Source organism: Opisthocomus hoazin, chromosome 5 (assembly GCF_030867145.1).
Source record: "Opisthocomus hoazin isolate bOpiHoa1 chromosome 5, bOpiHoa1.hap1, whole genome shotgun sequence".
Classification (NCBI taxonomy): domain Eukaryota; kingdom Metazoa; phylum Chordata; class Aves; order Opisthocomiformes; family Opisthocomidae; genus Opisthocomus; species Opisthocomus hoazin.
The window spans coordinates 78,848,400-78,872,696 of NC_134418.1; the positions used below are offsets into that span (position 1 = coordinate 78,848,400).

The window sequence follows — 24,297 nt, forward strand, 5'->3', positions numbered from 1 at the left end:
CTACAGCAAATAAATTACTGGTATGTTGTAAACAGGTTTCCCAGTTACATGCTCTTCTGGGTAATAATACTCTGTTGATAAAAAATTCCTTTTCCGGGTTTTATTTGGGAATCATTTTTCAATGCCTGTTCTCAGCCAGTGCACGTGGCATTCATGAACTGTAAGCCTCCTCGTATTACTCCTAATGTTGCCATGTAACATCTTGGAAAAGAACAGGTGTAAGCAGTAACAATTTTCTGTGTAGGCTTAGCTTTGAGGGAAATTTGTAATTTGTCCTGAGGCACTACAGTTACTGGGGAAACTTTTTTTAAAAATATCCCTGCCATGCTTTATCTTTGCAGATTAATTACTATCTGTTTACTAAAATAAACATAATATACCTTGCTCAAAGAAAGAGGCCATGAGGCACTGGACAAACAGTTCCTCAGAATCTTGACAGACCATAGTCAAGAGCGCTCGGACTCCTAGGTGCTCCTTGATGTGTGCGTGTCACATTATAGGAGAGAAACTCCATGAGGCATCCTTCCAGGCTGATTTCATTAACAGAGTTTTGCGAGGCTTTCTTGTGATTAGAACCAGGTAGTTATTATGGTGTAAGTAGGGAAAAATCCCCAGCTGGATCAGTGGAAACCTGTGTGTGTGAATGGTGATGTTGCTCTTGGCCAGGGAAGCAGAGTGGGAGGCTGTGTGAGCTGGATCTCCTTGTAAGCAAGTGTGCCAGCTCTCTGCCTTGCAAGTAGCTCTCCCTGAAAGGCTAGTAATGGCACTAGGGTTTGCTAAATCTTTTTTCTCTCCTTGCTTAGAAGTGTTACCTTAAGAAGAAATATTGTATTGATTTTCCGCATTGCTTTTATGGATTTTATTTTTAGAACTTATTTAAACGATACAGGAACTGCTTACTGATTATGGAGATACTTTTGAATTCATGATTCATTAATATCTAAGTGGACTGCTAACATTTGGTTGCTTTATCTCTTAGCAGAACTTTTCTCTGTTGCTTTGAGGCAACATCCCTTTCATTTTTATAAGGGACATTTGGGAAGCTGATGTTTGTTTTCATAAGAAGTCACATACTGATTTCTGAGGACCTATTTTGTCTCCCCCCCCCCCTTCATACATTTGCTTTCTGAAAATTTGGATTTGTTTTGTGGGGGAAAACCCAAACGAGCAAAGCTTCCAGACAAGTGTGGTTATCTATGAACGTCCTTCAGAATCACACTCTATAATGTTTCCTTTGTTGTTGCTTGTTGTGGAGGGAGGTGGAGTTTTATTCCTGTTTTATCAAGTTTCCGCAAAATGTGTTGTCCCTATTTCGTTCAAGAAGCCAAAATTATACAATGAAGTTTCACCTTCATTTCCCCTTAGATTCCAGTTAGCATGGATAAATCGGAAGTCTGCTACAAATAAGGAAGAAAAGATGAATTCTTCCACATCAGATGTGAAATAAATTGACTTGCTCTGTCAGAAGTCTAGAGATAAAGACACGATGAGTTAAAATAGAAATACGGAAATAAATCGGTGGATTGTTTTCATTCTGCTTTCAAGATCAGCATTATATTTATTGTTACTTATTAGTATAGCAGTAAAAGGTCACTGTGCAATTCATGGTAAGAAAGACCATAATCACTGTGTCTCTTGTCATTTTTTTACTTAAGAAATGAGGGAAAGGGATTAATATAGCAAAGAATAGGGAAGAGATAAGAGTGGGAAGGCAGAAGTAGTGTGGATGTGAGCCCATGATTGGTCCAGTTTATCAAGTACAGTTCACTTCTTGAAAATAAAATTAGTAAATCACATTTAAAACTCCCTCACCAGCACCACAGAGTATGTAGCAGATAGAGTGTTTGAAACAGACTTTCAGGGAGAAAGGGTCGTGGTCTGGCAAGGTAGCCAGTGTGGGGTTTCTGTGGTGCTGTGATGTTCAGCACTCTCATGGAGTAGTTACAGCCAGAGCCCAGTGCTTAGGAGGAACAGACTAAATAGTATCTTTGAGGATGTAAATTGGAGCATCTCCCTTACATTAAAGTAATATAATGAGGAACAGAAAAAGAGATGCTGTATTACAGTATTGATAATGAAAACATGTAAAATGATTGTGAACAAATGAGAGTAAATTTGGAAGGAAAACAGTTGCAAGGTAGAAGTGGAAACTACCTTCTGTGTCCAGTTACTTGATTGTACCTTATTTGATGAATTCATAATGCTCATAGTTACAACACGTGAGTGAGGTGGAGGAGTGGTGTTTATAACCCATTTACAGATGACATAACCAAGGCAACAAGAGTCCAAGTGAGATGCCCAGAGTCATTTAGGAAGTCTGTGTCTGAGCAGGGTGTTAACTGTGGCACTTCTACGCGCCAGAATACCACCCTCACTTATGGGGCTGTTCTTCCTCTGTCGGACTGGGCAAGAACTGTGGTAGTGGATGGAAACAACCAAGATATGGTAATGGCAAAAGGAAATCAGGTTAGAAAAATTAAAGCTTTGCAAACAGATTCTCAGATTTCAACTTGGTAATTGAATGAGTTGGGTAGAATAAAGATTACTGCAGAAAAAAAAAAAACAAATAAACCCTCAAAGTGTGTTTTAAGTGAGCGTATGCTGTAGGTGTAAAACTGTATGTCTATATAAAGAAGCAGAGACAATCAAGATCCTGTAAGAGTTATAGGAGGCAAGAGGAATGGGAGGAATTGAATAATGTTGGTGGAAGAAGTACGCATGGAAGAAGGGGAATATATTTGAAGGATCATAAACTCTTTCTTAAACAGAGAAGTAGTCACAGAAATAGCAGACTTTCCAGAAGGCTTTGGCCTTCATCTAGGACTTAACTTGATAGATGAGGTCAGGGAACTCCTGCAGGAATGAGTTAAATTCACTAGAATACTTGCTTTATTACCAGTATCAATAGCTGCCAAAGTAAATGCATTGAGAGGAGTTTGAGAGTTTATCACCAGAACTCTGACGTTTATGAAAGATTTAACTGGCAGTCATTTTCTTTGCTGAGTGCATAGTGTCTGTTAGTTACAAGATTGGTTTTACTTAAAATTCAGCTTACTAACTGCATTAGGTGTCTTTCAGTATGTGTAGTATGGTTTCATGTGGTGAACAGGTTTTAATTTTTCCCAGTGTGTTCTACTTATTTTAGTGTAATACTTTCTTTTCCTAAGTTACATATGCTCCATGTACGTATTGAGTGCATAAGGCAGAAGAACCTTACAGACAGCTCTTTGCTTTTGAACTAAACTCCAATCCTAGTTTCCTACAGATAACTTATATGTACTTTTAATGTTAAGAGCATGACTTTACATTGTGTTCACCGAGTATTATTAACTGGCTGTGCAGTGCCAGAAGATGAGAGAAGGGGGCAGTATTACTGATAGTCGGATATTTTCCTTTTGTTTCCCTACTTAACTCCATACACTGCTCCTTAGGTTGCAGGTATACTGAGAAATGATTCTGTTTCCAGGTGAGGAGGAGGTGGAAGTGTTTTGCTTTTTATTAATACTTAAGTATGCTGCATGAAAAACACTTTGTAAAAAAAATTAATACCATGTTTTTCTTCTTCTTTCCTCCCTCTTCACCCTTATCCCCTACTGTTTTTAAAACTAGGTATCAGATTGTAATGGAAATAGTTCAGGCAACCACAATCAGCAATATTCCCCAAGTGAAAAGGCAGAAAGGTAAGATTCCGTTTTCTTAAGTCACAGCTGTTGTTTTCATTTCGAAAAGCTGTCTGAACTCCCAACATACATATGCAATCAGTGTGTGTGGGATTTTCAGACACATTTTAGGAGTGCTATGCTTTTAGTATTTCAGTTCTGTTTCATTTGTCTGATTCTTCCAGAAGATTCCATGGTGTGATTATCCCCCCACTTCATCTTCATCTAAGCTGATGGATCATGAGAAAGGTCATATCTATGATATATTTCTTTTCAGAACGTGCTGCAACTAGGATTTTTGACATTACAGATTCGTATGATGAGAATCTTGCTTCCTCCTTCTTTTTCATACAATCCATTCTTCAAAGCCTCAGTCTGTTCTCTTTTCAAAACACAGAGAAGGAATGATACAGCATAATTGTCAGTCAGACTTTATTTTGACTCTTCGTTGTATTATGTTTTTGTGTTGCAATACTGAGTGCTCTTAAATCCTTCTGCAGTGTTTTGGCAATGTCTGCCTTTTAAAATGCACATGCATCTCACATTTGTACTTCTCATATATACTGCTTTTTATGGTTCTCAAAATGATCCAAAACTGTGGTATATCTTCGGGGGATTATATTGATGGCAAAATTACAGACCAAATTTTTTGCTCACACAGATGTACTAAAGGTATACCAAGGCATAATAAAAAACAATGGACAATATAAATTAGTTTGTAAACAAAGAAATCTAAAAGATTCTGCTTTTAGGTTCTCATGTAATCTCTGTCAGGTTAAAAAAAAAAATCATTTTCTAGCTCCTTGTAGCGCAAAGGAAAGCTTTTAAAAGTGATTCAAGTGTAATGAAAAATGCAGAAACAGAAAAGAAACACACCGTGGGGGAGGGGGAGAAGTATCTATGGTCAGTCTGAGGGGTTTAGGGTTCGTGCTCAAGTCTCTGAATGTGTAAGGCTGTGAACACTGATACACCTTTTGTTTACATTCTGAAAGAGAGCTAGGTGTGCATTCCTGGAGGATAAATTGCTTGTGTCAAACCAAGGCAAAAGGAAAATTAGGTATTGGGTTTGCTCAAGTGTACATTACAGAAAGAGGTATTAATATTGCTCAGATGAAAGTTAATTTAATGGGAAGTCTGTTTCATAAAGTAATAAAATGAGATCAGGAAAGTTAACTCTGAGTACATTACAAAAAATCAATCTTGCTAAGGCTACACTTCCATTTGTGCAGCCATTGGTCTTTGTTGCGACAAGAATTGATTTGGGGAATATTTTTACACAGTTTAAGTTCCTACAATTAATTAAAGTCTCATTCTCCTGTCTCACTTATCTAGTTAACTATCCCCTATTCTAAACTCTGAACAGAAGGTGTTTTTCTGAAGCTACAAGTGCCTGATACTGCAGAATAGATATAAAAAGATTATTGCTATTTATTCTGCCAGAGTAAATCTGGTTCCACTTATTCTGTGGTGAAGTTGGTTCTGCATTTTTATGGGCTCTTGACTTTTATCTGTATTAAAAAAAAAAAATCCAACAGAAATTGCAGTAGCTGGTGCAGTGAAGTTTCATGTTAAGGTATTGACTTTTATTATTAGTTTAGTCCCATGGCAATCTTGTGTGTCATTTAAGAGTTGAGTACCACTAGTGGCTATATTAGCCAGTGGGCCTGTTGTGACTAAAATTGTTATTTATTAAATAGCCAATGGTTGTTCACATTTTGCCTGCACAAAAAGGTGACATGTTTTGCTTGACATGTTTGGAACAGTATGTCCAACAGAGGCATACAGTACAATCTTATCATAGTTCACAAAAATTTAAGGCAGATTTCTAATCTGTTTGAGTTACTCTGCTAAGGTTTCTATCTACCAAAAATTTTCAGGCTCAGTCTATGTATAATATCGAAACTGTGGAGTGTTATTATCTAGTTCTGAAGGCTTTTTTGTCTTGTTTTTCCTGAAGTAGGTGGAGACCTTTTTCCTGATGTGGTAATGAATCTAACATATTCCTGAATTTTAGGAAGAAAAGTTTAAGGAAAAAAGCTGTGCTACCTTTCTTAAAGCAGAACAGAGCCAACAAAAAGTGCAACACAGCTCACTGCTGATAGAGAAATTTTTGAGCTCTTGTGGAACAGATGACCACATTGTTTATGTCACCTTTTGATGTTTCCCTTTCTGGATGCCACAGCATAATATGCTACCCGTGCAACAGCTGGATTTCATGGTGAATAGCTAAATGTAAGCTTCATGCAAAATGGAAGTGTGTTTGCAGGATCTCGTTCTTTCTCATTTTAATCTCTTCCCCCAATACCTGCTGCATACCTGTAATAATGGGTGTGAGCATGGGTGTGCAATGTATATGAGTCTCCCCTTCCCTGCTGGTAAATAAGCTCTTGGCTTTTGTGTCATGGGCATCTCTTAGCTTTTATTCCAGCCTGGTGAGAGATAGTCTTACTGGCAGTTATTTCCTTTTTCCTATGGCAAAGCTGGGTCCTGAAAATGTAACTGCTGCTTTAGTGCCTGGGTGTTCAGCTAGAGCAGCTGACCTTTGGCTGGCCAGCAGTCTGTCAAGCCCCATATCCACTCTCAGAATATGAGTAGAGCAAGCGTAGAACAATATCTACATGGGTTTGAGGTGTGGGAGCTTCCTGAGGCAGCGTTTTCAGTAGAGAAAGGTACAGCAACAAACGTCAGGAGCACTTAGTGCCGCAGGAGTGGCCAAGGCTCTGCAGCAGTGAGTGCTTAGCTACTGTCTAAGCAAAGAAAGTGTTCTGTGGCGACATGGCTAGTAATAAATATGCCGAAGCAGGATTGTGTACCTTTGCTGCTGGTGGAGGAGACGTAATTAAGTCTCTAAAACTGACCAGAAACATTTTGTTTATAAAAACATTCATTGTCTGTTATTAAAGGATGAGTAGGCTGAGGACCGGGTTTCAGACTGACTGCTCGTAGAGGCTACAGTTGCCTGACTTCTTTTACTATTTTATCTGTTGATATTGAAGTACGCATTTAATGTTGGTGCCCAGAGGGGTTGGAGGGAAGGGCTTGTCCCTCAGCACAACAGGGTTCTTTACACTTGATTGAACTGGTGTTGGTGCCACCTATTGGCAAAACATTTAGCTGTTAGGGCCCTCTAATAAAAGCAGAAAATACTTTAAAGTACTTCTAAACATCACTGTATTAAAACCTCTGTAGTAAAAATGGCATGTGATAAGGGTCTCTTTTCTGTTTAGATTTCTATCACTTCGGTCTTCTGGCATGTGAGTGTAGGAGAGCAGCCGAAAACACACAAAAGCATCTGATTGATGTTAAGCAGTGAGTTTTGCATTTGACTCCCTGAGAGTGTCAAATGTCTGAAAAGCTTGAGACACAAAATCATATGAGAGGTTCACGGTATGATGCCTGTTGTGGGTGGGTAATATAACTTCTGTGGCCAGGAGAATTGCTTTTGGTCATTGCTAAAGCTGAAGAAACCCGATGTAGCATTCCTGTTTTCAGAGGTGTTGATGGTTTATTTGGAGTGGAGCAGGCTGCTGGAAATAGAAGCTGTTATCTTGCGCGCTGACACTGCGCTGCTTCCCTCATTTACACTTGCACAAAAGTGCTGAATCTGACGTGTGTCTGCGTTACTTCCCCAAACTCTGTCCTCCTGTGGATCCTTTCCCAAAATAGTAAGGGTCACTCCAGCAGTGACTGTAGGAGAGGAGGCTTGGTTGGGGCTTTTTTTATATTGCCCCCCTGCCCTTCCCCTTCCCCCCCCCCCCCCCCTTTTTTTTTCTGTTCCTGTTGGGATTTTTGGACTGTGCTCTTCTCTACAGTCACATGTGCTCTGGTTGGAAGAATCACATCTTTCTACATCTTTAATTGTAAAACTCTCTCTTCATCTTGCTTTTTGATAAGGTTTCCTTGGAAGTACTGAACCAAATCTGAGCTAACTTTTGGCTCTTTTTGGTTTTTTTACAAAATCAGTGTGTTAAAGATTTTGATCGACTCAAAATGCTTATCTGGAAATATTTACTGCATTTTGATCTAGTGAAGCAGTTTGTAAGAGGACAAATACACAGAACAGGCATCGTAGCATGAGTGAGAGAGGACCTGAGTTTCTAAAAGCAAAAGTAGATCCTAATTTTTCAAAAGAAAAGGCATCAAAAAACAATTATGAAATAGCAACAAGATTAGGTTGCTATAATAGCTTGGTATTTGCTGTAATGTGAATAAGACTGTTCAAATACACCAGTTCTAATTTTAAGACACATTTTTGTTTCTTCTCTTATGGATATTGTGTTACAGGATCCGACAAGAATTATAGCAAGGATCCCTTTTTACTAGCTGCTGTTTAAAACAAAAACCAAAACCCATGAAGCATGTACCTTGTCTTAGGGCAAAACAGAGCAAATATCTCAACAGATCCTGCCCCCCTCCCCCTGGGCACGACACTGTAATGGAATTTGTTTGATTTGCCTGCTGATTTTCTGTGCTCTCCACCTCATACGTGACTTCACAGCATGACTGGAAAGCACCTTTGGATGACGGGATGGGACCATTTTCAGACATCATATTGTAATCGACCACAGGGCATCCCTGCTGAGAAAACGGCTCCTTTTCAAGCAGGGATTGCAAGACAGATCGAGTAAGCAGCCATTTCTGTGTGGAGAGATCTGCTGTGTTGCAGCAGCAGATTTCTCCTGCTGAGCGTTCCCCCTCTGTGTCTAGGTATTTGCTTTTATAAACGGAGCTGACGACTGGTACAGAAACAGAACTGATTGTGGGCAGGTTTCTTAAGTACTGTGCTTCTGAAAGAGGCTTGAATGTTCGGCTGTAAGAGGGGACTTTTCTTTTAGAAACTTGGGCTCCGAGCTAACTTGGGTATGTGGGTTGTGATGCGTGGGTCTTGTCAAGATGATAGAGTGAAGCAAAATGGATACTTCTGCATTCCAGCGCACTACAGATGCCATCTAACTTAATTATGACAAAACGGCAGTATGATTTTTCCCCTCCCCCCGCCCCCATCCTCCACACAGGGATAAACATGCATATGCAATTATTTTTCCATAGCTTTTTGGCAAGGCTTAAAGGTTTACCATTGTGCATGTATGTTGTGCTCAAGCAGTAAGCGTGGAGGGAATCCTTGTGGATGAAGGTGAAGGTTACAGTGGTTACAGTGTCTCTGATTGTGGTAGACTTGTTTGTTTTGTGATTTTTTTTCAAATCAATTTTGTAGAGGAAGGTCTTCTTTCTCCTACTGAGGTCCCTTGTGCATGCTAGTGATAGTAGTGCATCTTGTCCGTGGTTTGTTTAGAGAGATGCCCATCTGTGAAAGAGAGTGGGGAGCAGCAGACTGGTCGGGTAGAAGTGACCAAAGGGAACGCAGGGAGCTACAGACAGAGGCTATATGTGGTGGATGTTATTTTATTGTATAGCACTTACTTACTGCCATGCTCATATTCACCTTACTGCCACTTTGCTTTTTGTTTTGCTCAGCTGTGGCTGTGACGTGGGAGGCTGTGTTGCACTACGTATTGGTAATGATGAACGCCTAAATTCTCTATGATCTCCCTTTAAGTCGCTTCCCCAAGATCCGTTGGCTGGAGTGTTTGGGATTTAGCACTTCTTTTATTCATTCCCTTGTCTAACCATCTTAGAAGTGGTTTTCCCTTTGCTTGTACTGTGGGCAGTAGAAGAACCATGTGTACTGTTCTTCTCAGTCTGGCCTGCTCTTACAGAATTGAACAAACAATTTTCCAGGCCTATGTAGGCTTGGAAAATGTGTAATTCAAAGGTTCTGAGAGTTCCAGGAGGCCTGTAATGATTGGTAAATTATATGTAGAAGGTTACGGTTGCTGTTTACATGAAAATGTTAAGTTAGTGTTCACTGCTTAAATATTTCAGCACGACACCAAGTAGACACTGCATGTGCTTAACTTGGCTCTTGCAAAAAGTCTTGTGTACAATGTTGTGCAAGTGTGTAACTCCTTTGGAGACTAGTCAGATGGCTCAGTGCTCTTGTACGTGCTGCCAGGTGTCAGGTATCTGCAGTGCTTGAAGCTGTAAAGGAACAAGAACTTATACTTTCAGTTTTAATCATATTTTTGTCATATGTAACTTTGCAGTTGAAATAAAAGATTTTTGTTTTCTGCTGCGACTATCAAGAGAGGGGACAGTTCATGCAGCACTGCAATACAATTCAGTTTGTACTTTAAGCAGGCTTTACGTATGGCTTCCTTTATATTACCTTTGTTGTAGCCTTCACTGTAGTTTATGGTAATAAAGTTTGTGTGTCATTTGTTGGCATGACTGTTGTTTGCAAGGCCCAGGATTCTGACTAAAAAATGGATGGAGTGAGTATGTACTGCGGTTTGATATATTAAATGCATATAAACCTGACCAAGTAGCAAAACTACCAAAAGAGGAGTAGAAAATAAAACTAAGTGAAGAATCCATTCTCAGAAATGTTTTTGGTGGGTTCTATGGATCTGCTCCTGGCCTGGTTCAAATCACAGGAGTTATGAGTGATTTGGAAGATGTGGAAGGTTTGTCAGAAATCACTGTAGATGTGTAAAAATGCATGGAGTAAAACCAGATTTGCACAGATAGTTTAGCTTTGATTGCTTAGTAAGTGTGAGCTCCTTTGGACCATCTGAGGCCAGCAGGTCAAGGGAGGGGATTCTGCCCCTCTGCTCCGCTCTAGTGAGACCCCCCCCAGGAGTCCTGCGTCCAGCTCTGGAGCCCCCAGCACAGGGCAGACATGGACCTGTTGGAGCGGGGCCAGAGGAGGCCACAGCAATGATCAGAGGGCTGGAACCCCTCTGCTGTGAGGAAAGGCTGAGAGAGTTGGGGCTGTTCAGCCTGGAGAAGAGAAGGCTCCAGGGAGACCTTACAGCAGCCTTCCAGTACCTGAAGGAGCCTACAAGAAAGCTGGAGAGGGACTTTTCACAAGGGCACGTAGCCGTAGGACAAGGGATAACGGCTTTAAACTAAAAGAGGGTAGATTAATAATAGATATAAGAAAGAAATTCTTTACTGTGAGCATGGTGAGGCCCTGGCACAGGTTGCCCAGAGAAGCTGTGGCTGCCCCCTCCCTGGCAGTGTTCAAGGCCAGGTTGGATGAGGCTTTGAGCAGCCTGGTCTGGTGGAAGGTGTCCCTGCCCACGGCAGGGGGGTTGGAATGAGACAATCTTTAAGGTCCCTTCCAACCTTTACCATTCTATGATGTTACAGTTGTTCAGTGCAAATTGAATTATCAACAGCTGTGGATCAATAAGCAGAGTTTGAAATTCAGCTTCTGGTACTAATTGCATTTGGATGTCCTTGGGAGGGCTGCACAGTACCCCTCTGGGGTTTTGAAGTTCCTCCATGGCAGTACATGTCTTGTCAAAAATTCCACTAATAAGCAGAATTCTTTTGGAGGAAGTTACTGAAAGACCTTTTGCTCTTTGGGGATGGAGGCCCTGTTGCTGGTAAACATGTGTGTGGCTCATGTTGGGAGGAAGTGCCAAAGAATCATCTTTTCTTGCTGATGAGGAGTGATTTTGTTTGTTTTTTAATTTTAGTTAAAAAAGCACACAAATTTTGAAGTTGTTACTAGTTAAAAAAAAAAAAAAAATTATCCAAAGGATGTATTTTCTTTCCTTGCATAGTGATGAAACAGTGTCTTAGTAGCACATATCTGTTCCTTTTCTGTTAAATGCAAGGCTTTTCTTTTGCAACTTTCTGGTTTTATTTGGTTTATGCAGTGTTATCTGAATGTAGCAAATACCTTCTTCTCTGATATTCAGAAATGGCAAAAAAGGCTCTTAATTATACATCAGTACTTTGGTGGGATCAGGAAGGCATAGATTAAAAAGACAAGTTGTTTTTATAGCTTAACATATCTTTTTGATAGGGCTTAATATGAAAAACCCAGAGCAGTTTAGATCTGAAAATGCGAGAATTCTCAAAAATCTCAAAAGGAGATTAAAGTTAGGATAAAACCAATGGTACGCTTAACCTTTCCCAGTTGGCATGAAAATGCTCCTCCTGATTTCTGCTAGCTTATCTTTCATACTTTGGAAGAGGAAGCCATGTTCAGTGTTGGTCCACGCTTCCAGGCCGTCCCTCCTGCACTGCAGCGTGTTAGCCGCACTCTTTATCAGCCTCTGACTTACTTGTGAGGGGACGTCGCTGCCAGGCTTTCATGGTGACTAGTCCTGTTTGTCCATGGAAGAGGAACAGGCTGGCAGTGTGATCTTCATCACTCTGCCCCAAGTGTTTCTTCCATGGAGTGACTCCTTATGGATATGAAGAGCTGAGTCAGGCAAATATTTTTGAAGGATCTTTGCTAATAAAGTAATTAATGAGCGGAAGCAGGTGCGATGTAGGGCACATCAGTCTCTCCTGAGGCCTGCTGCAATCACAGGATGATAAGACTGCAGGTAAAGTAGGGGTGCTTACGTTGAAAGCGCTCCAAGAATGCCTTGTTTTCACTAGAAAGGGTACTTTTGTTTTCAGAAGGCTGAACGATCGTTGCGTAGCACTGTTCGTGGGTTTTTCAAAGTGTGGGATTTCAAGTGTGCATTTTGAGCCCCAAGTATGTAAACTATTGAGAGAATTAAGAACTTCTAAAAATCATCTTAGAGTCCAGTGCAGGAGGGGAAATGTTGTGTCTTAATCTTAACTTTAAGCTACTGTCCATATATTTGTATTAGCTGTAAACGTTTTAAATTGAAGGGGAGAGCTGTTTTGTCCTTAAGGTCTTTTCCTGCCTTTTATTCTCCTTTCTTTTTTTCTCATCAGTACTGGTACCTCTGGTCAGAGAACTGAAACAGTAAATTAAATGCTCTGTTGAATTCCCTGTGGAGATAACATGCCAGGAAAACAGATGGCTTATTTTTTTTTCATGGTAAACTCATTTTATCATTTGCTTCAGCGAGTATCATCTCTGTAGCTCACTATTGTATGGCAGCTCAGATGCAAATGATCCTTATCCGTTAAAACGTTAACAGTCTTTTTGAATCAGGAAGGTTCCCTCCCAACATACATAAATACATGCAGTGAATAAAGTGAGATTAAAAATAAGGGAAAAGATATTGGGAGACTATCTGTACTCACATTACACACAGAACTTCAGGGAGCTCTGTGTACCTTGAGTTGTCCTTCAGTACACAAGTGACAAAACTTATGGGCACAGGCAGTAGTTACATGTGGCTTTGAGGGGGAAATGAAAGGATGAAAACAGTCCTAAAAGGAGAAGGTACCTTAGTGTATTAGAAGTGTGTTTAAAATGCCTATTTAAAATCACTCCCAAGAGATTTCCATTTTCTGTGCGTGCATTCACAAACCTAGCTCTCTGGTTGTTTCTTTCCAGTAGCTGTTTTGAAAGCTGAGTGCTGTTTTCATCTACATCATTTTACTAGAATTTGATATTTTGAAAACATAGTAGAATAGATCTCTTATTTATCCCTGAGCAATCAATTCATCCAGAGCCGAGTACGAGCCAGGTACTTTGCTACCGAGCTCTAGCTGCAGCTTTGTAAAAACAGGAGTGTTATCATGGAACAAGAGGAAATTAAAACCAGTGTACAAATGTGAATCAGTTGCATCCTGCAGATATAAAACAGGAGTGATTCTAATGCAATGGAGTTTTTTAATCTGCTTTATCTGCTGCTTCTTTTTTTAAGCCCTGGTAATTAGCTGAAGAGGCTGCAATGTAGAATACACAAGCATTGCACCTTTTATTACCAAGTCTTATTCAACTGTCATCTTCATGTTACTTCACTGTTTAACAGTAGTGCGCAGTCTTGATGTGGCATTATCAGATTTTTTTTTTCTTAATTATCTGACCTTTTTGAGTGAGGTTCAGTCAGTGGTGTTGTCTGGAGGAGATACTGTATGATGTGCGGTTCACCTCAGGCTCAAGAAATTTGTACTTGCAAATGAGATGTATGGGAACATGTCGTGCTGGGAACATGTTCAGTCCCTGATGACTCTAGGCAGTCAATGTTATGTTCAGTAAGGTACGTAAGCCCTGAGCTCCACGTGTTACTGTATGCCATGGCTGTAGGTAACTTCCTAACGCCATCTGATAAACGCACATCCTGTAGTACAGGTCTTGGGCCTCTGCCTTGCAACAAGCTATGGGAAGAGTGCTGCAGGGGTCAGGTTTCAGTGGACATTTGAATAAGGATTTTTTTTTTCTTAACTGTTTTAAATAAACCCATGAGGTATCATTGGAGAATGTTTCAAAATCGTCATTCTGTTTCAAATACAAACTTTCCAATATCTGTGTTCTTGTGCATAGTTGATTCTTGAATGACAAATGCTTTGATCGGGCAGGTCACAGAGGCAATGGTGCGGTGATGTTTTCATGTTGTAAGAGACTGTCTCTGATTTGCTTTATTCCCAGATTCAAAAGGAAAAGAAGCTGCGGCAATGAAAGCTGACCTACTGAGAGCTCGCAATGTGAAGAGGTACATTAACCAGCTGACAGTGGCAAAGAAGCAATGCGAGAAGAGAATAAGGCTCCTGGGAGGGCCTGCTTATGATCAGCAAGAAGACGGCGTTTCTGATGAAGGCGAAGGCCCTCAGAGTCAGAAGGTATAAATCGAATAGCACATACGTTGTCTGAAGGTCGTTCTAAATGTGTTAGCACTGGATCATATTAGCCTCGCTGTCATTAATCCCTCTCTTCCCCCAGGAGTCAAGTATAAATTAATTGCTGCATCGCTTATTTATCTCGGGAAAAGAGAACTGAAGTACCCAGAAAGACATAGTGATCACTCAGCTTGGAATATTGCTAAATGTGAAACCTCATAAAGGATCAACTGGCTTTTATAAGCATGCATGATTTTTCAGACATACTGCATGCAGGGGGTTAATAAGGACATGGTAGTGGCCTTGCTAAAGGTAGCAACTTGCTTTCAAAGAAAAGGTTGCCAACATATGTGCGGTATTTCTTTAGGCTTTGTTATATTTACTGTGCGAAATACCTATGGGTTTTGCAAATACTGAGTTATTCAAAAGCAAACACTTACTTGTGGAAGGCGATTAATGGCAGTCATTGCAGAAAAACTCTGGTAAAGCTGTTGACTGAATGCTGGTTTTCAACACCATGGTAGTCTGGAATTGAAAAAACTACTGTAGCGTTAGCCAGCATCTGCAAAAATAAAATCATAGATACTTATCCTTGCTAAACTTTAATGAGTTTAGTGTCTTTCTTGTGTAATCTACTCTGTTCCCTTTGGGCAAAGCCCAACAATTGATGTATTCAAATTAGAAAGATTTTATCTTTTTCACGTAGGCAGAAGTTATCTGTTCATGCAGGGATCTTTAATTTTCATTATGCCCTTATAATAACTGTAACTTAGTGGCATGTAAGAAAAGGTTGTGTGACGGAGAAATAGTTCTCACTATTTGTGTTTTGTCTTTCTTGAGTAAGGTCTGAAAGAGAGCAGTTCCTTGCCCCCGACTCGTCCTTGAAGCATGATTTCAGGTGGCGTGTCACATCATGCCAGGGCAGTCCTGATCTGTTTCCTGAAGCTGGGTGTAGCGAGAGGTGCCAAGGAGAAGAGGAAAGAGGGAAGCATGTGGCAGCACCGCGTGAGCCACTGATGCCTGCTGAGATATTATGGACTTTCCAGGATAGATATAGGAACCGGGTGAAGTAGTGAAGTTGCACTGGATAGGGGCAGGAATTGGTCAGATATATAATAAAATATAATATTATTGCAATTAGAATCAAAGAAATTCCTGTTGTTAGTGTTGCGTGTTTTATGACCCGTTGAATTTTTGGTGGGAGCAGCCTGCCCAGGGTTGTATCTTGCAAATATACCCGTGAGCAGCTCCCTATTGAGTTAATGGTGCTATTAATAGCAATAAAGACTCCTTGCACAGGCATTTGTTGTAGTGACGGCAGAGACAGTGGGATCCGGGGCTGCTCTGCTTCCAAGTTTTTGATGCGTTTCGATGAGGAAGCCCTAGAAACCCTCCACACCCGTCTCGGCGTAGACAGTAGGAAAACTACTTCTCTCTGCTGTTGTCCCCAACTCTCTGTTACCAGGGAAGAGGCTGCTGGAGGCTGGATGAGATAAAGGGGCCACACTGTCCTCTTCTGAGCACAGAAAAGTGCCCGGGGCTTGGCTGAGGAAGGAGGCTCTCTTCACTGTTCCTTCTTCTCACCTTCTTACTGAGCTGTTGTAGCTGCAGTCTGGGTTCTTACTTCGCAGCAGCCAGTGCTACTTTGATTGCCTGCCCTTCTATGTGGGCAGAATTGACTGAACACTCAGGCCTTTTTCTAAGTAAAAGGGAAAGGCGTTGCTTGGGCTTTAGTAGATAAGCTAATGTTGGTGTGTTGCTGCTGGTGGCCTGTAACTTCCCTTTCGAGTCTGGCTGTGTCACCTTTTCTGTTAAGCTAGCGCTGAACCCACAGCATAACTAGCTTGTGTAGAAGAAACTGGAGTTTGCCTTCCTTTCTGAAACTTGCATGAAATAGATCAGCAGTGGCAGTTTGAATTATTATTTTATGTAAGTGTAGTACAGAAGCTTGAACACATTATTAACTTTGGGGAATTTTTGGTGCTAGCTGAACAAAGAACAAATTGACTTGTGACCTGAACTTGTGTTTTGGTTTCACTTCTGCATCCCACAGAAAGCTTTCTCTTTTCTGCGTTGGTAGGGAGGTAATAGCATTGCTGGTGAAAGTCTTTAATGTGTGTTCTGATTATGAGCTTAAATGTGGAGATGGATTATTTGGAGCTGTCAGTGTTACCCTCTTAGAGATTTAAGAAACAGAAATTAGTGCTTTGAAATACTTTTTTTTTTTTCTTCTCCTTTCACATCAGAAGCTAATTACAAAACAGTGCCAGTTTTCTGTTTGATAAATATATAAAAGTCATGGGACTGTATAAACTTTGCACACGTTTCACTCATCTCATTGTCCTGAATCCAGATTCTCTAGGGAAATCCTGAATGTGTGAATTATAATCAAATGTTTATAAACAAACAAACAAGCCCCAGCTACACTCTGAATCTGAATTTTTTCATTAGCTCTGATACTGATTTATACTCTGCCCTGGGTGTTAGGTTTGCTTTCAGAGAAAACGCAGTTTGAATTAGCGTAATATACAAAACATCTCTTCTAATCTATGTATGGTCAGTGCAGTTTCAGTCCTTTTTCTTAGAAACTGTACCTGCACAGTACTGCAGGAGTTAATTGAGTTCGTGCTGTGTGTGCTTATTCAGCAAACCGTTTGTGTGATCTGTTGTGTTCAGCACAACAGCCACTTCGCCACGTCTGTGAGGTTCAATGTGTGGAGTCACAGCATCTCCTTAGCAGAGCTGTTTTGTGACCCATGGGGTGGTGGGAGGAGCTCTGGGCATCTGACCCTTGACTAGCTGTGAAAGATCAAGGAAACCACCTGAGTCTGTTTTGAGGTGCAGGCAGTTCATGTTCATAATCCTCCTGGTGAGGACTGAGTTGAAACTCCTGCAGAAGACCTTCCTTGACCACATCCATGGATAGATGCTGATTTAACTGGGGACTGGTCAGATTCTCACTGTGATTTCCAAGCTTTGGGCTGTGAGATCACATTATGTCAGGATACTTCATGGTGCAGAATTTGGGGATATAAAGAAAGCGAGCTTCAGTTGTTCCCCTGTTGCCTGAAGATGGGGTGTCTTTTGACAGAAGTATGTTCATGAACACGTGAGTCTCAAGGCAGTGACTTTTCCATTAGTGTATACGAAGTGAAATAGCCAGGTACCTTATGTAGTATATACTTCCTGATAGGTAACTAGTAGCTGTATTTGGTTCAACTGTTGCTGTATATGACAAAGATATCCTTCTGGTGACTTGCCTTCTCTTAAAAAAAATAGTAAGACGTTCTTCTATTTTAGGCAGTGTACAGACAAAGCATGAGTTAATGGTTTTTAAAATGCAGCTTGGAGAGACATATTTTTCCAGTATTATTTTTTACTTTCCTCTTATTCCTGTCTTCTACAAAAAAGAAAAAAACAAACGAAAGCAGAAGTCCTGCAGTCTGGCTGCGTGCCATCATCCCAGCAGAAAACCTCCACTACTAATCCAAATTCTGTTCCCCCCTTGCCCATGATCTGTAGTGCCATCACCAGCTGTATTGTGGTTATTCATTGTAGGCCAATGTGGTTGTAGTGAATGGGATCCTGGTGTGTTGCAAAGAAATGTAGTACAGTGCATCGATGCCATGTCTGGTGTCTGTACAGGCGCTTCCAAGTTAAGTTGTTGTTTGGTGTTCCTCTCCAGAGGGGGACTGTGGCTATCTTTAGGGACTTGCCAAGACCAGGTCTCTGCTTTGTAGGGCCAGGAACAAGGCTATTCTGTGTGCACATGCTAGGGATGCTGGTTAAAGCACTGCATTTGTGGGGGGGTGGAAATTAAAGATCTAACCATTTGCTAGTATTTGGCAGAGCCTGTGACCAGCTGTGGTGTATTAGTTACTTTCCTGTTGGAGTATGGAATGCCTGTGACAGCAGTGAAGCTGCTGTTTTTTTCAAACCCAGAAGCTGTTCTCGAGTTAAAAGAACTTGAAGGGTTGCTGTTGAGGCTGATAATTCTAAGATTATATCTGCTAATTGGATATTAGATTTCAGGCTATACACATACTCTAATGCATGTGTATGTGCCAGCATAGCTGAGAGCTTTGTACTCTAATCCGTGGTGATCCTGAGTCATAAAATGATCTTTTGCTGAGGATTACAAATTATTGCAGAATCTAGTTTTTTAAATCAGAGGAGGAAAGATCCTCCACAGAGTAATTCCTGGATTGCATGCACTGAGGATAACTTACCACCTCAAACCTGAAAACCTCTTTTGTCCATCATTGTTGTCACTGAAGTTTTAACAATGTTTATAGTACAAAGTTTATAAGTATTTAATAATTCCAGGATAGTCAAGCCTGAAACAAACAAACACCTAAAAAAAAGTTTGTGAGGTCTCATTTCTGCAAGAGAAGCTTTAAATAAGCTTTTCCATCCATTGATTTCTGTTGTTGAAGCATTTCAGTTTGCAAGGTGGCTATTGGGAGGTTTGTGTGACAGCATTATTAGGCACCACCACTTTAATTACCATGGGGCACATGTGCAGTGGGTGCTTTCTTAGGCAAGGGGGATGGTTGCACTTGCCTTGCTCCCTGCAGCAGCATTTACCCACAATTACTTTTGAGAGGGGATGTTTATTAATTACTCTTCTTGCTGGCAGCCTGGGAAGGGCTACCTTGGATAACAGAGGTATGGAGACTAAGGTGACCTCTTGCCCAAGATAATTTATTACCTCTGCTATCATTTACAGAGCTGGCAGTCCCAGAGGTGGCGAAGATCTCTGTTCAAGAGACTAGAAGACCCTTTTCCACTCGTAATTAAAATCATTGTCCTTGATAAAATGATGGAATAGAGCATTTGATGCACAGCAATGAGGCTAAACTGCAGACTGGCCTTTGAATTGTCATCTCTGTGCTGTTCAGTGGGGATTATAGTGAGCTCTGAGAGGCAGGAGTTTGTTACATTCGTATCCCTGAATAGCTCTTAAGCGAAGAGCAAGCTGTGTCCAGATGATACTGGTATGGTAAGGACGAAGAGAGGAATGGCACGTGACTGTCACTGAGGAATTCTGAAGATGAAAATGAGCATTTCAGCCGAGACAAGCAGAGTTTATTTAAACACTGCCCAAAATTTGGGGGAGCTGTTTCAGACAAAACATAGGTGGCTGCAGTTTTCAAAGAACCTTCTGTAGCTTAGTTCGTTAAGGAAATGACTTGTGCTAGTAATTGTGTACATGCATGTGTATGTGGTTTCCTCCTGTGCTGCTTGAGTCCAGCAAACTGTTTTTTCCAAATGTAGCTTGATGGTAGAGTCTCATAGGTACTAGATTTAGGAAAATAGGTGGCCTTCCCTGATGGAGAGATGCTGATACATGACCTGAACTGTGTTGTTATTAGGTATCAGAAAACACATAGTAGAGAAATTATTAATGCCTCCATCTTGGTTGGAATTCACGTCTTGCTCCATACCAAATTATCTTTACTATAAAATGCAAAATCATAGAATTCATTACCTCCCTGCTTAAGGATCTGCTTTTGTTTTAAAAGGGAATGGTGTGGGCTGGTTGGTGTCAGTGAGATACAAAGCAGAGACCAAGACCACCCTGGTGTAATTGGATTCCTGGTGATACAAGTAATGGCACTAAATGAGCTATGTGAAAACTGGTTCAGCTTCCAGACTGAAAAATTGGAGAGGAAGGGGTGTTTGGTTTTGATAGGGTGTTTTGAAAATTGGTTCTATTTTTCAAAGAAAGCCAAGGTTGTTACTTTTGTTCAACATGTGAAGATCTGCTCATTTTGTCAGGGAGGTATTTGGTTTTCAGGTGTTTGTCTCAAAGAAAAGGTCTGGATTCACAAAAATAGTAGAGGATGAGGAAGCGATAATGTTTTTTTTTTAATCCAACAGCAGCATCTGCTTGGGGATGGGAAGTCTGTGTTTCATTTCCTCTTCTGCTTGATGTACACCCTCCTCTTGCATCTGAGGCAGAGTCCTGAGCATTCTGTCACAGCCTGTACTTCTTCCTGGCTGCATTCATGATAGATGCTTTTCAATAACACTCAGTTAATGGGAACTGGCCACCAAATGCCCTAGCTGCCAGGGGAAAGGACTGCGCTCCATCTTTGTGTCCCTGGAATAACCGAGATGCATCTCAAAGCTCTCTGGTCTGTGGCGTGGAAATTGCTGGTGCTGCTCTTTGTATGAATCAAGCAAAGAACAGATCAGTCAGCTTTGAGCTTGACTCCTCTGCCTCACAGGAACACGGGAAGTTAAATTTTTGGCAATAGCGTTTCGTGAATGACTTGCAATGCCATTTTAGACTTTTGAAATGTAGCCTTACCTCCTGGGCAGAAAACACGTGGAAACATTTCTACCTGATAGAAGCGTAGACACATTTATCTCATAAATACTTATAACTCATATGAAACAAAACTATTACTGTAGAAGGTCTGTGCAGTTGAATCTAGTTTACTTATTTGTACGATGCATGGTGCTCTGTGGGCACATCAAGTGAAAAGATTTTCCCCGCAAGGGATGGAGAGAAGCTAGAGTTAGGTTGTTTTCCTAGGTTTTACTCTTAGTTTTCCTCTTTTCAGATTCTTCAATTTGAAGAAATTTTGGCCAACCCTTCATACCGAGAGCACTTCCGAATCTACATGGAAAGGATGGACAAGATGGCTTTGATTGGTCTTTGGGAGTCCATTGAGTATCTGAAGAACGCTAACAAGGTGGAGGAAATTCCAAGTCCACGTGGCTTGTACATTAACTGGAATCTCTGCTTGTTGTGATCTTGGTGTTAGGAAATGTCTTTGTATTTGTTTTTAAAGTAGCAATAGCATAGGATGGGTGCTAAGCAATTTAGGTATTTTAACTTCATGTCAGTGTTTGGGGATAATACAGCAGTGGTGATGATGGTTTGCTGCTGTTCTGTGTAGCAGTGTCACCTGTAAAGAGGATATTTGTTATGCAAAAGAGGATATTTGTTATGCAAAAGTAGTAGCATTACTTCCCACTCCACCAGGGAAAGAACTTGCAGTAATCTGTTGGTTTTCGTTGTGTCAGCTCATGTGAAACTCGCAAGTACGTTACTGTTTGATAGGCTGCACGTAAACTTCTCATTTTGCCAATTGCAGGTAGCCCATTCAATCTAAAACCGTGGGAGTTTGTGTATGTATGTTATAAAAATCCTTTTGAAAGAGAGATTTTGCTTTAAAACACCCCTTCCTCTCCTTGTGCTGTTGCTATATAAGCAGCTAAGTTTCTCCAGGAATGCTGCACTACTGCTAGAGGGGAGAAACAATTCTATATTGTAATTTGTGCTAAAATAAAGTAGGAATGAGAACCCTGAAACAAAGATAGGAAATATCACTTAAAGTTTCAGGAAGTATCCTGGAGCAATGGTGCAGAGCAAGAATGTAGAGGATGTACTTGCTTTTTGAGCAGCGGGGTGGATTTTTTGGGGGAAACTGTTTTAAATCTCCAGGGTTCTCACTAGCATTAAATATGAAATTCATTATTATGTATCAGTGAACTGTGTATTCGCTGTAATTTTATTATTCTTTTATGAAAAAAGATTCTAGTCCATTGTGGCAAATTGCGGAGTGCGAGTAGTGAGCCGTTAATACAATCTGAAGAAATGGCTGACAACCAACTCGGGCTCGGAAGTGTTGATAAAAAGGGTTTGTCAGGCACTGTGAGGAGAGTTGTATGAATTGGTTTTGATTTGCAAACTGCATGTGACTGGAAGAGGTGCTATAAATCATTTTGTGACCTTTCAGCTGTGATTTCTCTCTTTGCTTTCAAAACAATACATATAGTGCCTTTATTCAAGACTTCCCTTTTTTTTTTTTTAAGAGATTCTAGCATACTCTGCTCTTGTTGCTCCATGGAACGTGAGGGTTGTCTGCCACTACAAGGGCAGCTTTGGTTACAAAAAAGTAGCGTCCTGCAGCCATGTGGCTGTGGTATTGTCACATGAGACAGGCGAGCACGTTGTGCCATACTGAAGGAGTAGATAAAAACTTTTAATTGGAGTCAGTTGAGAGAGATGATAGTTTAGAGAGGTGATCACGGGCTGTGCTGCATTACTTCCTCTTTCCTGCTCATTACTGCAAAGTTCAACCCTGTGCGCTGTTCTGTGCTCAGTGGAAATACCTGGCCTTGTGTACTGGTAAATGTCTCTTCAGGTGTGATTTTCCTTCTTTCCCCCCCCCCGATTCTAGTCACATATGAAGTGAGTTGATACTACACAGCAGAAGACAGGAGAGCCAATACAGCTGAACTCTACAATCTGAACTTAAAATGGTGGCCACAGTGTTGCTCTAGTATTTTTTTATTTTCCCTTTTAATACCAGCTTTTGGAGCATACTTTTCAAAGCAGTGGATGTGGAAGCTATGGTAATTTTAGAGCACAGCTGTTTCTTCACGTAGCAGATAGCGATGTTCATCCTGTGTAATTGACAGCGTAGCATAGATGCGCAGGCAGAGCGCTGGATCTCAGTAAGAGATTCACAGATGTGTTCTCGGACATCTGGGTGTGAAATTAGCTTGATCATCCTTCAAATTATGCACCTGGATCCTGAGTCATCCTGATCTTTTAAACATTTTTTATTATCCTCTTCTCCTTCCCTCTCCCTCCCTTCTTCCAAGGCTGAAATACCTCAACTGGTGAGCGAAATTTATCAGAATTTTTTTGTGGAAAGCAGAGAAATACCTGTGGAAAAATCCCTTTATAAAGAAATACAGCAAAGTCTTGTGGGAAATAAAGGCATTGAAGTATTCTACAGAATTCAGGCAGATGTTTACGAAACTCTAAAGGACAGATACTACCCCTCGTTCATTGTCAGTGATTTATATGAGAGATCAGTCAAGAAGGAAGAAGAAAGAAGTTCTGCTCAGCTAACTCCTGAGGACAAAGATGAAGTGGTGAGTCACAGGACAATCTTTTTCACAGTTATTTAAAGTGATCAGAAGACCATCCTGAATAAAGCATATAGTGGTGTCTTCTGACCTTGAGCTTTAGACTACTTTCTTTTTTTTTTCCTGATGTATTTGTAAATATCATCACTCTTGTAGTTTCATCGGGTAAACCTGGTTCAAGCTCTTTGAAACAAGGTGGTACCAAATGACTACTTAAATTAGTTAGATTTCAGATTTCCAGGCCTTTCATTATGCTCCTTGGTATCAGAGAATGCAAAACGCACTTCATACAAGCTCAGCTGCTGTGCTTTTGTGTGAAGGAAATCTCACTGAAACATCAGTAGGTTTCTGTCTAGATGTTGTCTGTCCCTGTCCACCGTGCGTTCCCTAGGTACTAAATAGGTATTAGAGGTTGCACAAAAGAGGAAAAAAAGTAATAAAAAATACGTTAGTGCTTTTTAATTAATTTATTGAATGTAGTAATAACCTGTATTAGAAGATAAAACTGATTATAGTAGCACTAGAACTGGAAACACAAAAGCAGAGCATTCGGAATGTCAAAAGCAATAACCCACTGGTAGCTCTCCTGGGCCGCGTTTTTTCAGTGGGTTCTCTAAATCGGTCGTGTCAGGGGAACTTGTGCTACGTTTATCTAGGAACATTTTGACAAGAGCATCTCTCAGACTAGAGAGCATCTTTCGGTCAGGCTGTCGCTTCGGGTCAGCACGAATATCTTCCTTTTACATGTGAACTTGCTCAGAACACAGTGAAGTGTAATAGTTTGTCTAAAGCTGGGTCTAAATGGACAAATGAGAAGCAGAATCCAGAGGTGCTGATCTACTTTCTGCTATTTAGGAACAAATTTTCCAGAACCTATGGCTTTTGTATTTACTGCTTAAATACAACTTTCATTTCTGTAGGTGAGCTATTACAGTCTCCCTAGTCCGCATCGCAGCAAATCTGCAGAGATGAGCTGTTAGAAGTAAATTATTTCCACTATGAACTTTTAGAGCTTGCTTAATTTTTAATTATTTGTTTCCTCCTATATTCTTTTGCTTGATAAAAGATTCAAGACAAGTTTTCTACTTTCCTTGCTGCTAACTCAGCTGTGTGTTGAGGGTGGTAGGTACTTCAAAGACTTTCTGTCCTTGTGTTTACAATGGTTGGGACTTTGAGAAAA

At 40.7% G+C, this 24,297-nt stretch overlaps 1 protein-coding gene across 1 annotated transcript in view; it reads left to right on the forward strand.

Moving 5' to 3' along the window:
• SNX25 (sorting nexin 25) overlaps positions 1-24,297 on the forward strand; it is a 96,805-nt gene that overhangs the window by 38,409 nt on the left and 34,099 nt on the right. The window contains exons 6-9 of the mRNA XM_075421850.1: positions 3,610-3,680; positions 14,035-14,225; positions 20,795-20,926; positions 22,848-23,123. Of these exons, the coding sequence (XP_075277965.1) occupies positions 3,610-3,680; positions 14,035-14,225; positions 20,795-20,926; positions 22,848-23,123 (670 nt within the window). The remainder of the gene's footprint in view (positions 1-3,609; positions 3,681-14,034; positions 14,226-20,794; positions 20,927-22,847; positions 23,124-24,297) is intronic.